General features: G+C 40.7%; 1 protein-coding gene across 1 annotated transcript in view; it reads right to left on the bottom strand.

Annotated features, from left to right (window-relative positions):
* The window catches only part of LOC146509831 (neurexin-2-like), a 128,389-nt gene that overhangs the window by 94,918 nt on the left and 19,596 nt on the right, over positions 1–13,875 (bottom strand). The window contains 4 exon segments of the mRNA XM_085173663.1: positions 497–508; positions 748–777; positions 6,355–6,375; positions 7,381–8,471. Coding sequence (XP_085029789.1) covers positions 497–508; positions 748–777; positions 6,355–6,375; positions 7,381–8,080 — 763 coding nt within the window. The 5' untranslated portion in view covers positions 8,081–8,471.

Here is a 13,875-nt window from a genome sequence, read left to right as displayed (position 1 = left end):
AATTCAGTTTTAAAATCATACAATTATATTCAGTATTTTCATCACCTGTAAATGAGCTGGTATAATTGTTATTTGTTCACATATGCATGACACAATGTTACTGCTATTTTTATTTTCCAACCAGAGGACCACAGTGGTACCTCTCCCAGAAAAAATATCCTCCATTAGGAAAAAAAAATCCCACAACCTTCCAACAATGTTTTGTTTTGTTTTAAAATCTCCCACTGATCTACAACCCAGTGATAACACGTCTGAGACATCAGTGCAACAGAAAGAAAATTCAATTATGCACACAACAACCTTAAGAATGAAAATAAAGGCAAGCTAAGTCCTCACATAATATGGCTAAACACCTACATAAATAAACTCCCTTCTCTGCAGACCTTTACATTTGTAAGATGAGATACCTTTATATATATAAATGTATTTTTTTGTTATTACTGACACCTGTTTCCTTTGAAAACACCATGAAACCAAATGAGCATAGATGCATTACCTTGGCGAATAACTGCAGAGGTCAAAGGTGATGTTCCAGTAGCTCAGTCAGTGGTCAGGACAAGGGTTTGACGGACAAAAATTGTTATGAATAGTGAGCATAACATGAGAGGAAGCAAAAAACGAATAGGCAAGTATATGACAAAAGAGGAGAGGAAATATTAGTGCAGCACAGTTAACTAAAATGATTTCAGGGGAAGGGAAATGTGATCAGGTGGTTGGGAAGGAAAAGCAAACCAATAGACCCCATACCTTGGCGGTTTAACATCAGGTGCGCCAGACCTTGAGGGAAAGAACAGAAAAAAGGATACGAAAACAGGAAGTTCATAAAGAGGTTCGGGAGAACAAAAGCATTGTCACAATGTTGGACTGCAGTTTGTGACAGACATCCTGGGGAAGGTACGGATGTCAAAGTTCAAATTAAAATATAAAGGGGAAATCAAACTAAAAACAGACAAACATCTCAAGGGAGGAAAGGGAAGGCAAGGAGAGAAAAAAACATCTTGACAGGTGCAACCCTCACAGGTAGTTGCTCTCATAGATGCTTTTTTCTAATGGAACATATATTGTATGTTTATTTGATGCAGACAGCGTTTGAGATGTACCAGCTATACATAAAACTGTTTCGACTGTAAAGACTAAATGTTTAAAAAAAGAAGAGGAAGAAGAAGAAAGAAATCACCCGCGGTAATGCTAGTTCATGGATTTCTGTGATCTTTCTATCTCCTGATCTCCACTTCTCCACACAAGTATTTGGCATGTAAGTGCTCAGCCAACCCAGATGAGCCTATTTAACCTTTCAGATGGCACCATTTCATAAAAGGACAGACGAAGCACCATTCCCTATCCTTTAAATCTTTAGCGACTCTCATTCATATTTTTATTCTCACGATTTACCATCTAATGCAGCGGAGTTTGACAGTGGAGCCTGAAGACTGTGCCCTAATGTAATAATATAAACACCAATACATCTAAGGCTGTCATACGTAACCTTTTAATTCCAAAGAAAAAAGCAATGCTGCACTCGGGTAAAGCCTCACTAACTATTAACCATCTTCTAATTTGTCAGCCAAAGACAAAAATGCCACATCACGCCTCCACATTATGGCATATGGCAGGGCAAAGGGGTTAGCCTGAATGCACTGGCTACTGTGCTGAACATATGAGCTAATTGCACTGATTAACAGTTAGTTTACTTCATGAGATCATATTATAGTACTCATAAATAGTGCATGGAAATGCCTTCTAAAAGCAATATTGAGAACAAACACTGTTTTCGTGTCACGTGCTTGTTGTGAGTGACACTGCAGTCAAAACCCTGCAGGTTAGCCCGCGTGCACTGCTCATCAAAGGTTGATCCAGTTTCAACCAGCTTAAATCTCTCAATGCATCGTGTGCTATATACTGACAGCGAAACACAGACAAACATCTCAGTAGGTCAGGCAGAAATTGCATGGCGTAGCCTAGCTCTCCTGCTTTTCCCGATATCAAAGAGTTGGGGCTGACACAATGCAACACTTCTGCTGAGCACATGAGCCCCACTGTGTGAGCCGACACAAACACCTCTCATCAGTGCATCCGCACTCTAAGTAAGACCCTTGTACAGCAAGTCTTACTCACTATTCCAGCCCCATTTCAGTCATTAGGTAAGACCTTAGGAAGAGGGCCGGTTGCTCTTGCACAAATCTCGTCGCATGTTCCACTCAACAATCTTGTTAATGCTGCAACTCATGGTGTGGAATGGACATGATTACCCCTGGGAAGGTCCTTGCCTGCCAACACGTAGGCTTTTGATACAGTGTGCCACTGCAAAGCCAGTGACTGAGCCTCTGCTTAGACAGGATTCACCAGCAGCCCTGTCTGCAGAGCAGACAAAGCACTGCTGTGTGCACCCCCACTGCGGCTGTGCACTGCACATGACAGGCCAACGTACATATACATAAATGATGTCACCTCTTCTTACCCTCATCACCCCTAAGGTGATCTCATTCTCACAAGCAGTACTAAGATGTGACAAGATTAAGATCCCGTCTGCCTCTATCCTCTGCCTATCATTCTGCTATGAGCGTCACACAGCATAGATGAGCCACAGCATCAGCTTCAAGGGGCTACAAAGGAGGCTTGCATACAGTGCCATTAACTGTAACAAAGACACTGTTGTTGTAAGCCACCACTGGCTCACATAGCGGGAAGAATAAAAATCCTCTTTCCATGCTTTTGCCTTTGGTCCTCACGGACAGGAATGAGGTTCCCTTCATCCAAATAATAAGCATATGCAGAAGAAAAGCCAAAGCTGGCAAATATCCCTGTCTTTCAGTTATATGAAGATGAGGAAAAAGGCTTTGACGGAAGCAAATTTTGACTCACTTACTTGTTGTTGAGCTCTGGGTCAAGCAAAACTGACTCGCACCCGTGAGTAAGATGAATGGATGTTGTTGACCAGAACAGAAATACCTAAGTCAACATCGTAATCTTTGAGAATGTATGCATTTCCTAGGAGTTGAGTTATAAGGGGATTAGGAGTGGTGCCATTGCTTCCCTTGTACAAAGGCAGCCACCCATCGAATACGTGCATCCTGCTTGGCTGTGCCTTACATCCAAATCTCAGTGTGTGAAAATGCAGAGATAACTGGCTAATACCCTTTAGAAGGGAAAGCCTGTATGGATATAAACTATCCTTCCTACCAGTAAGCTATACACTGGAAAGTAGGCTATAAAATGAGAAAAAAATTAATAACCAAGCGACTGAATATCACTTTATTAAAATGCTACTATTAGGATACTTTTAACTTGGCCTCATTATACAAAAAAAGGTGGGTTTTTTTTGTTATTGCTGTTGTAAGAAGTCCTCTGAAATAGACTCATTTACCTTATGGATGTGACGGTATTGGTCACAATACTTTACCCGCGTGCGATTTTCTACGTCAATAGTTTACTAGTCACGTTTTTGTTTTTGTTTTTTTAAAGTGTGCTTACACACACCTTAACATCTGCACCTCCTGACCTCGAGTGAATCTATGATACTGAAAACATACAACCAGAAAAGCTGCTGCAGAACAACTCTTTGTGTTTTGAAGCACTCAAGAATAATGCACCTCTGGCAACATCCCAGTTAGAGCTGGCTGAAAATAAGTAATTCACTCGGTGAATGACGAGGGTTTTTGAATCCACAGATTCCTGGAGCAGGTGAAGTTTTTTGACCTGTGCGATTTCATGTGGAAATATACCCAGCAAAAGTTTAAAGAGCGCACCTAAAAACATGCGAACAAACACTGCTACAGAAGGAAGGCCTGGTGCTTCCGAAAACATTGTATTAACAGGCTATTCCGTGTGCACTGCTGCTGACCTTTAGAGCTCTAACTCCCCTCACTCCCCTCCTCCAACACTTCAGCTCTGGATTCTTTTCATTGATTTTTTTCCCCCACTTGTAAAAGCACATTATTATTTAAATATGTACATATATATGTTTTATATTAAATATATAAGGCTGAGAGAAACTAGCATGATTTTGAAACATTTTAGCATATGAAAAGAGCTGAATTTATGTTAGTGGGACTGCCAAAAAAACACAAAACAAAAAACATAATAGTTTTATTTCTCTGAATCATTTATAACGCGATTAACTCTGGAAATGCTTCTAACAAGGTAAGCAAGGCTACCTTTGTAACTTTAATTAAACAAGTATAATGAAAAAACAAATGCAGATGTTGAAGGACCTCTCAGTCATTACTGTGACATTAATTAGCAAGCGACTATGAAGAAAGAACCATTTCACGAGGATTAGGATTTGCTAAATTTGTTTTTGCATGAAAAGTACAGCATTATGAAGCCTGTTGTAATGAGGGATTAGACCAAGGTCAGTGCTGCTGAAGAGATGCAAAACCCACCAGGACCGCTCGTGTCCTTTCTTTCGAAGATTTTGACGCTTGCCTTATCATCCCAGTAGCTCTCAGTGCGTCATTACTCTGTGCTTACAACTGAAAATCTGAAGAGGAAATAACACAATGATAGTGTGTTTGCACATGGCAGTGCGTGTTGCGTAAGGTTTCCCTATATGTTTGAGTGATTTCGCTGCACCTTGTGAGGTGGCTATTCTTATCTCTTGTTCACAGACCTGTTTTTTTTTTTTTTTTTGGGATGCTGCACTCTCTTGGCATCTAAACATGCCCCACTATGGCCTTTGTCCGCATGGATCGATGGGAGGCCCACGTGCAGCATACTGTAGATGAACAACTCGGACGACTCACCTGCTGTGCCAAAAGATTTTTGCTGGCTTAAAGCATTCCTCACACAAATAAGGCTAATTCCTGCACCAGTTAAAACACAGCCAAGACCAAATATAGCATGTTGGGTACCATTTTTGTCATCTCTGGGGTAGGGGGAAGGCAATTTAGATAATGCATAGATTAGTCTATTTCTGTTGATGCAAGGCCAGCAGGGTAGAGATTTGCTGCAGAATAGTGTATGAGTGATATGAAGGAAATTTTTAAAAAAGCATCTGGTCAGTATTTCTTTTCTTTTTTTTTCCCGTCATTGTTGTTTTCATGCATTCTGCATTTGGGGATTGTCTCCATGTCAAGCTTTAATCCAATAAACACTCTGATGTGCTCTCTTTGCAGCATGTCATTTATTAATGCGTGCCTGCTTGCTGTGAGCAGAGCCATGCCATCTTTGCTAATATTAACAATGATTAATGCTCGCTTCTGCAAATTGTGCAGCGATGAATCCTGTTTTAACTGTTGGTGAAAAGTACAAACCAAGAGCCGCATAAGTTTGAAATCCTGCACTGAGAGAATCAATAACAAATCATGTATTATATAAATACTGCATCTAATAATATACCCTGATACACCATGTATATTTAATCAACACAGGCGTATGAAAAGACTGCAGATGAAGAAAATGTCATTTTTATCTTTGCTGTCATACTCCGAACATAAGCGCCGCAAGCAGGACTTGAGAGAGTAGGTGTGTACAGGTGCACATCTCGAGTCGGTAACACTGATTTATCATGTGCAACAGTCCGGCACACCTTGTGCTGGTGTCCCGAGTCTGTTGGACTGTCCTTTCACCAGAACCGGCAGTTCCTACCGGGGAGATGGATGACTCGCTCGGATGCCAACTAAACAAATCTTCCTAGCGGCTCTCAATCCTCATTTCTGTTCAGCATGTGCACCTCATTAGAAATCAGTCCCGTTTGATTACGGTGACTGAAAATGCTGGCAATTCAGAGACAAGTGTCTCTTCTAAGAAAAAAAAAAGGCACCTATGCAAAAAATACATTTCAAGCATTATCAAAATGTATTAACGTTAAGGGCGTGGCGATCAGCGCCAGAGTACATTCAACTCTAAAATGGCATCATTTTAGAGATAAACACACTTATTTACCTTAGAGATATATGGCATATAAGACTTAATATACCTCAGAGCAGCTTTCTTGAGAAATATATGCACTGCCAGGAGAGGAAAATATAGAATGTATAAATATTAAAGCAAAGCATTTCTGTACAGTTGCTTTCTCTGTGATGCAGTATATAAATGCAACCCCTATTGTGTGACACCCACGTACCAGGCAGACCTTTCTAGTCACCTTGAGCACAGTGATTATATATACAATGAGCATTCCGCACATTAGGCCCTTTTTCATCAGTGACCTTGTGACCAGTGATAGTATATCTCCGTTCAGCTTAATTTGTAGGATGTCAGAACTGCAGTCCAAACTGACAATAACAACCTGATAATAACCGAAACACACTCTCACCCACTGATGCTGCGGTAATAGCCTCTGCAAAGAAGAGCATCACGGCAAACAAATTATGCTCATCATTATGCTCATTATATAACAATGCATTGTCTTACCTTCTACTTCTCTCTGGACAGCTGCAGGAGTGAATGAAAGACAGACATGTTTAATCTTGATATGAAGAATTAATCCACAGCCAGATTACTATCTGCATCTCATCAAACATTGATGGGTATGCCATGCCTTCCTCGAGCTTCTTCTTCTTTATGTCACAACATGCATGCTGGTGACACATGATTTACCCAGAGCCTTGAAAGTCGGTAATTTGTTCGCTCGTTATAATGATAGTATTGTATCACATCTGTGATGGATAATGTCCCATATGCGTGATCTCAGATATAATCTAAAGAAAACCTGCCAGGATTCGTTTTAGCCACTAAGGACATCGCATGGACTCTTGGAAGAAGGCTGCGAAGCTTCTGAGCTAAGCAAACAGTCATGAGTAACATTTATAAGAGGGACCCTAATGTGTTTTTGCAAAGTGGAAAAGATTTTAATCACTTCCATTTTCTGATCTTTATACCTTAGGTAACGAGAAGTGTCTAAGCTCCTTTAAAACACTTCTTTTCTCCTTTTATTTTAAGCAGTATATATTTTTCCAAAATAAGAAAAGGGGCTCCATTTGGTGGCCCGTTCAACGTGCCAGTGTTGAAAACATGCAAACAGCTATCACATTAGAAAGCTGTTATCCTTTGACTTGTGAAGATAACTGCTGAGAGAGCTGAGCTCACGCAGGCGAGCGGCTTCTAAGCAGTGCTGTAGTGTACTCTGGCCTGGATTGCGGTTAAGTGGGCTTTATTGATTATCCTCAGAAGCTCACTGAAGCTATGCACTGTATATCTGGAAGGTATGTGAAAATATGTGAACTATTTATACTTTAGACATCGCTGAACAGCTCACAATTCTAATTGCTGACTTTGTAACTTTCATGCTTTTGGTGTTGTCAGACTGTATTTTGACTTTCATAGCCTTACAACTGTGTCTGCCTTAGTCAGACAATCCCTTTTTTAATCCGAAAGAAGCACAATTTAAATAAAATCTTACTGCCTTTATGTCATGGAAACACATGGTATTTTTCTCACCTTCTTGGCAGTACCTTCCCCTGTAGCCAGTACTGATACAGTCGCAGAAAACCTCTCCCTGGTCGATGGAGCACAGGCCTTTGTTGCTGCATGGAGAATGTGTGTCACATATATACTCCAGATCATTATGGACAGCTTGACCATCCATCAGTATTGGTAGCGCTTCTCCTAGTTTCAAATTGGCAATAAAGCCCTGGAAGGGTGCCTCATATTTGACAGTGCTGGAAGTCAGGGCCGAGAGGCGCACGTCAGGTGAGATTCCCCCTACGTAGAGGTCGCTATCCACTGCCATCTCTTTTCTCTTGGACTTCACCTCAGTCGCTTTCTCCTCGTTGTCCACCACCAGCTTGGTCTCTCTGTAATTACGAGCGAGAAGGACTCTGTGCCAGCGCTGGTCGTTGATGTGGGTCTCTGTGTGCAGGGAGGCGGGTTCTGCGCAATGAATGGTAAACCGCAACTGAAGCCTCCCGTCCGCAATGAGAAGCTCCAGGAAGTCACAGTTTCCCCCGTCATCGAGATAGAGCACCAGGGCTTTGCTGATGTTGGTTTTGAGAATAAAGCTCAGCTCACCTGTTGTCTTAGCATCCCACTGGCCATAACGTGTCCACTGACCAGGAACCCCCTCATATTCCAAAGCTATTCCTGTTAGCACCAATCCAGCTAACAACAACCAGGAAGCTGCTCCTTTACAGCTGCACATGATGCTGACTATCTATTATCTAGTGTAGGCCTCTAGTTCCAATGAATCCAACAGACAGCTGTGATGAAAAGCTATCTATATATCTAGAATTGTTTTATAACCCTACAGTTTGCAGAAATAAGAGTTTCTTTAGCCTTGACTGTCTAGCCTGATTCTTTTTGCCATCTCTCCTTGGGTGATACGTGACAGAGTGAACAGCCGAGGCACATTACAGAACACTTTGCATCTACTTTGGATTGGCTGAGAAAGAGAACAAACAGCACTGCGTGATTCCTCGTCTTCGCCATCCAGTGTCTTGGCCTCCATCCAGCACTGTTCCTGTCAGTTCTTCATGGGTTAGCTAGGCACGCGGCCTAGGTACAGCCTCCATTCTCCTCAGCATCCCAACATCCTAAGACATAAAAGAAGAGCGTGCAATGAATAATTGGAAATACTGCACAGCACAGTCATTATGAATCACGTGGCAAATCAATTACCAAAGATAATGAAGCATCAAGAAAGGGGAACATGGAGATGAAAGCAAGAGAGAATTGTCAGTGTTATGAAGAACTGAAATGCCTGCCTTTAGCTCTGGTTCACATTATCACAGGTCACTTTCACCATCTACAGCCTAGAGATTCCAGCAAAAGGGCCTCAACACATGGCTTTAGCATACAGCCCTAATCCTGGCACCCCACCTTATTCCTTAGCTTCTGGGCAGAAAGGGAAACTGAGGGTCTCACTAGTTTTCTGAGACCTGTGTTGATTTCCAAGAAGCTGGTTTGGAAAAAAACAACTTATAAGCCCCCCCCCAGATGTTCTAGCACAATCCATTGCCTCGGTAACTTCAGTGATGTTGAGCCCCTTAAGCCTACTGCAGTCCCTAGACTCAAGCTAAGACGTTACAGCTAAAAAATACATGCAGGCTAGAGGCTGGAGAGTGCTGAAAAGGAAAGGGTCTATGTTCGAAACAAACAAGCAAACAGCAAAATTCAATACTTTGTGATAACAAAAGAGGGTGTGCCTCTCAGGGCTAGGGACACAAACAAAGTTATGTGCCAGTCGTCAGCTGTACTCGGAGCCTGCAATGACTCACTAAGACCCTTCAGTTTGGTGTCAAGCAGGATAAAATTATTTCTTAGGAAATTAGACATATTCCAAGTGGCAAAAAATGTATTTAAACAACGAGGGTTGCGTTTATTTATATTTTCATTACCCTGCAGAGAACAAAGCCAATAATAATGAATACAGACAAGTACAGCGTCAGCCTGTTGCAGCTTGTTTCTTTGTGCCAAAGAACTCCACGGCTACACAAAATCTATTAAAAACACATAAAAGAGCAATAGCACTATGTGATTCAATTAAGTGATCAAAACCACAATCAGCAGCTACAATCAATTACAACCAGTTTGAGTAAAAGAGTTGAGCGACAGTAGATCTGAAGGATGCTTATACTGCACGTCACATAGCGCGAGTCTGATGAAACTCACTATATGTTTGATTTTGAAAAGGAGGGTGTTGAGTGAATGTTGAGATGTCTGCGCTTAATATTCAAAAAATGTCCCAAAGTCACCCCATCTCAAGAAGAGGGAAAAAAAAAACACACAAAGAAACGGAGGTACTGTACTGATCCAGTCAGATCTAATGAGTCAGTCTCCAATAAAAACAGCCTACTGTCAATAATTTCCACAGTTACAGCTCCCGGGCTTTACAATAAAACATAAAATAGCTAATTTGTCTGAAAGAGGAAATAATCTTTGTTGTGTCAAACTGAGTTTTTTCTCATTTAAGGATGTTTCTCAACCAGGAGTAGAAGCATTTCACGCAAGTTTGGCCCAATTTCATCTCTGTCACAGAGAGAAATATAATGTGTGTTTGAGTCTGCTGGGAATTACAGCCTCTACTGGGTATCCTGCAGATGAGGGACTGCTACAGTTAGCTATATCTGCTAAAGGTAGATGTTGCAAGAAAGAGTGCATTACAGCAAATAAATCAAAGTTTTTTTCCCTAAAGCATGAGAAGGCTTCAGGCTGGAAGAATATCCTTCTGATAGACGGGTTTATCATGGGAATAGGAAGGTCATAAAAACTGACACCCTCCTCACAAGATGAATTGCAATTTGCCAGGGTCAGGTATGGCGTGTCAGTTGCTTCACAGACTGTATATATGCGGTCAACACTAGCTTGCTTTGATGTTTAAAAAAAACATATTAGTATTTTGAGACACAAAGTAACAAGAAGGTATGTGCTACTAAAAGACATCATGCACATAAGTGTTGTGCTGCCAGTCCTGTATACTCATTACGAGCCATTTTCGCTCTAAGATATCACTACAATGTGTGGGCAGGTAGTATAAATAAATCTCGAGCAAGAGAAATTTCATATTATAGCGTATGACAAGTGCACAGTTTGACTGGCTGAATTTAAGCATGAGTTCTCAAAGTTAAAAGAGGATGAGCTGACATTTGAATATAAACCTAACTTCAAACAGTTAATAACATCTATATGAAACATCATTTCTCAAATAATCACACTTTTAAGTGCACTGGTTATGCCAAATGCATCCTTCTGTACACGTATCTGAGCTGTGTGTCCCGTTAACCCACACCCTTTGCTCTCAACAATCTTACCACCACTCAACATTTCTGAAGCAGCATTAAGCCAACAGAGACAGGATGGATGAAACATGCAAATCCATATTTCCTGGAGGGACTAGTCAAGAAATGTAATTTTGTTGCACTATTTTTGGAAAAAATATTTAAGCTGATTCAGCACAAATCTTGGGTATAAGTAAGTCTTGTCATGGATACTGTTAATTTCAAACTCCTACTAACGTGAAAATAAAAAAAGAACAATCACAGTGCTTTAAAAAACTCAGTTCAGCCCAAACGCTGTGATAAATGGACTTACATAGCGCTTTAATGTATTATCTGAGCAGTCAGAACACTTTTACCCTTATACACAAGTTGATGGATCAGGGGCAACTCATTGTGCCCACGAATACTTTAACATGTAGAGTAGAAGATCCACGAATTGAACCAGAAACCTTCTGATTAGTAAACGACCTGCTCTACTTCCTCTAATTTTTTTTTCTGTGAAGATTTTGATCTTACTGAATGATTTATTGCTGACTTTAAAAAACAAAACACAATAACAGTTCAATGAATTACATGCTTCAGAACACAAATTAGAGTCCTCAATGCATGTGTGTGTGTGTGGTTGGACCTAGGTCAGCTACTCCCTGTTCAAATAGGCCTCACTATTGATCACAAAATAACGACGTTTCAATGTCTAAGCAAGGTGCTTAGAGTTAAGCTTGTAAATTTTAATGGCTTTCCTCACTGGGTAACATGCACTTTCTTCATTAAAAGCAACAGGCCAATTACCCATCAGGGTCAGAATCTGGTCTGGGAGCCACTCGGGGTGCTCAATTAATCTCGTTTAGTGGTGCCCTGAGCCAATTTGATGGCAAAACCAGATACATTATACACTTCTCTCTTCCACCACTGGAAGAAGACTGGTACATGGAATCTACCAAGGTCTGTCTGCACTGTCACTGGTTCACTTGGCAGAAAACAATAGCCTTTCTTTTCACCTGCCCTAATTTTTTTTTGTTCTTGCTGTTCTTTTTTCTGACAACTAAAATTATTTTGCTGTCATACTTTTCTGCTAAAAAAAAACATTGCATTGAATAAGTAGTGATACCATAAAAGTAGGACGCATACAGCATAATTCTTACATGCATACATCTAACATGATGCAGTATATTGCTATGGTGAAGTGAAATGCCACCAAACATCACTGATATTTTATTATCAATACAACAGCAAAGAGACACTGCTGTACTGTTTGCTTTTGATCATCATACATAATCGTATCAGTTAAATACACTCACTGGCCACCTTATTAAGTATACCTGTTCAGCTGCTTGTTTACACAAATCTCTAATCAGCCAGTCACATGACGTAAACCCAATGCCTTCAGGCAGATGACCTGCTGATGTTCAAACCGAGCATCGGAATGGGGAAAAATGTCATTCTAGTGACTTTGAACAGGGCATGGCTGTTGGTGCCAGATGGGCTAGTCTGAGTATTTCCGAAAGTGCCGATCTACTGGGATTTTCCCACACAACCATCTCTAGGGTTTACAGAGAAAGGTCCAGAAAAGAGCATTTTTGAAGCATGAGAAAATGCCTTTTGGATGCCAGAGGTCACACAGCAAACTGCTTGGAGGGTATAGAAAGGCAACAGTAACTCAGATCCACTCGTTACAACCAATCTATGCAGAAGAACACATTGAACCATGAAGCAGATGGGCACATTGTGGGCCCCTTTGTACCACCTGAGTCTGAATACCACAGCCAACCCGAGTACTGTTGCTGTCCGTCCCTTTATGACAACAGTGTAGCCATCTTTTCATGTCTACTTCCAGCAGGATAATACACCATGTCACAAAGCTCAAATCATGGATCTGCAGCTGATAAATCTGCAACCACAGTGTGATGCTATCATGTCAATATGGACCAAAATCTCTGAGGAATGTTTCCGGCACCTTGTTGAATCTGTGGTATGAGGAATTAAAGCAGTTCGGAAGGGAAAATAGTGTCACACCTAGAACGAGCAAGGTGTACCTAAACTAGTCGGTGAGTGTACATGAAACTACTAGTACACAATTTTTTTTATCTTTACACATATCATTTTCAAGAATTCTGGTTTGTTTTCTCAAGTTGTTCTCACACCTACAGTTGTATAGTCCATTTAAATGGAAATCTGGTTTACTTCCCCCCTTGGTGTGGTTTGTTTGTACAAATGGGAACACAGTCTTCACACTCGGACCAAAACAACCACACCAAGACCCTTTGGAGGAGGTGGTGTTGGTACGGTTCCAAACAAACTCCAGAGCAGTTCATTTATGGTTTGAATGTGATTTGATTCACATCTGAACGAACTACCAGACACACGTTACAAGTCTGAGCTAAAAAAACATCCCGTAGCCACGTACGCTTCTATTCTAATTGTGGGAAAGTACTACAGATGTGGAAAGGCCCAACAACTAACCAAACCACAGGAAAAAGCTACAAATTTACAAGCTCGTCAACTAATTCGGACCAGACAAAACCAACTATAGATGTGAAAGTGACCTAAAATAATGCTCACTTTATAAATTACCACAGATATACAATCACAGAACTATTTACTTTGCATTAGACATTCCAGGTAGACTGAAGGTCTCTATGACTAAAGCCTTAGTCATGAAGTTTTAGTTTGTGAATTAAATAAAAAAAATGAACTAAAGTTCAACCTTAATGGATATTCAGTGTGTTGATAGCTTTTCCAAATCACCACACACAAATTTGGGGAGAAAAGCCAACTGCTGTAGACAGTGGAGATGGGGAATAAAGCTGCACATTTTCAGACAATCTCTCCCGAGTAAAACACAGCTTGAGATAGAAGTTCATACCCCAACCTCTTTCTCCAGAAAGAGGCGCACAGCTGGTCAATCATTGTGGGAAGTGGGTGGACGAGACACATTACAAATGCACCATGTTTTACTCCAGCCTACACAGCTGGTGCTAATGAACGTACTTAAAAGTAAACATTGTTCAAAAAACCTTATGGATAAAATGTAAATTATTACAACACAGCCCACAAATTAATAGTCTTATAAGTTATTTTTTAACATCTGCTGGTTCTTTTTCTTTTCTTGCAACACATAGTTCAGACATACACTGCAGAAATGCATCAAGGACACAAATATGCAACAAACATGACAAATACAGCACACCAGCTTATGTCAGGAGGTTTGAATGCATGTATG

The sequence above is a fragment of the Neolamprologus multifasciatus genome, chromosome 10 (assembly GCF_963576455.1).
Source record: "Neolamprologus multifasciatus chromosome 10, fNeoMul1.2, whole genome shotgun sequence".
NCBI classification, from domain to species: Eukaryota; Metazoa; Chordata; class Actinopteri; order Cichliformes; family Cichlidae; genus Neolamprologus; species Neolamprologus multifasciatus.
Note: the sequence above shows the minus strand (reverse complement) of the source record. Positions and strands in the feature narration are given on the sequence as shown.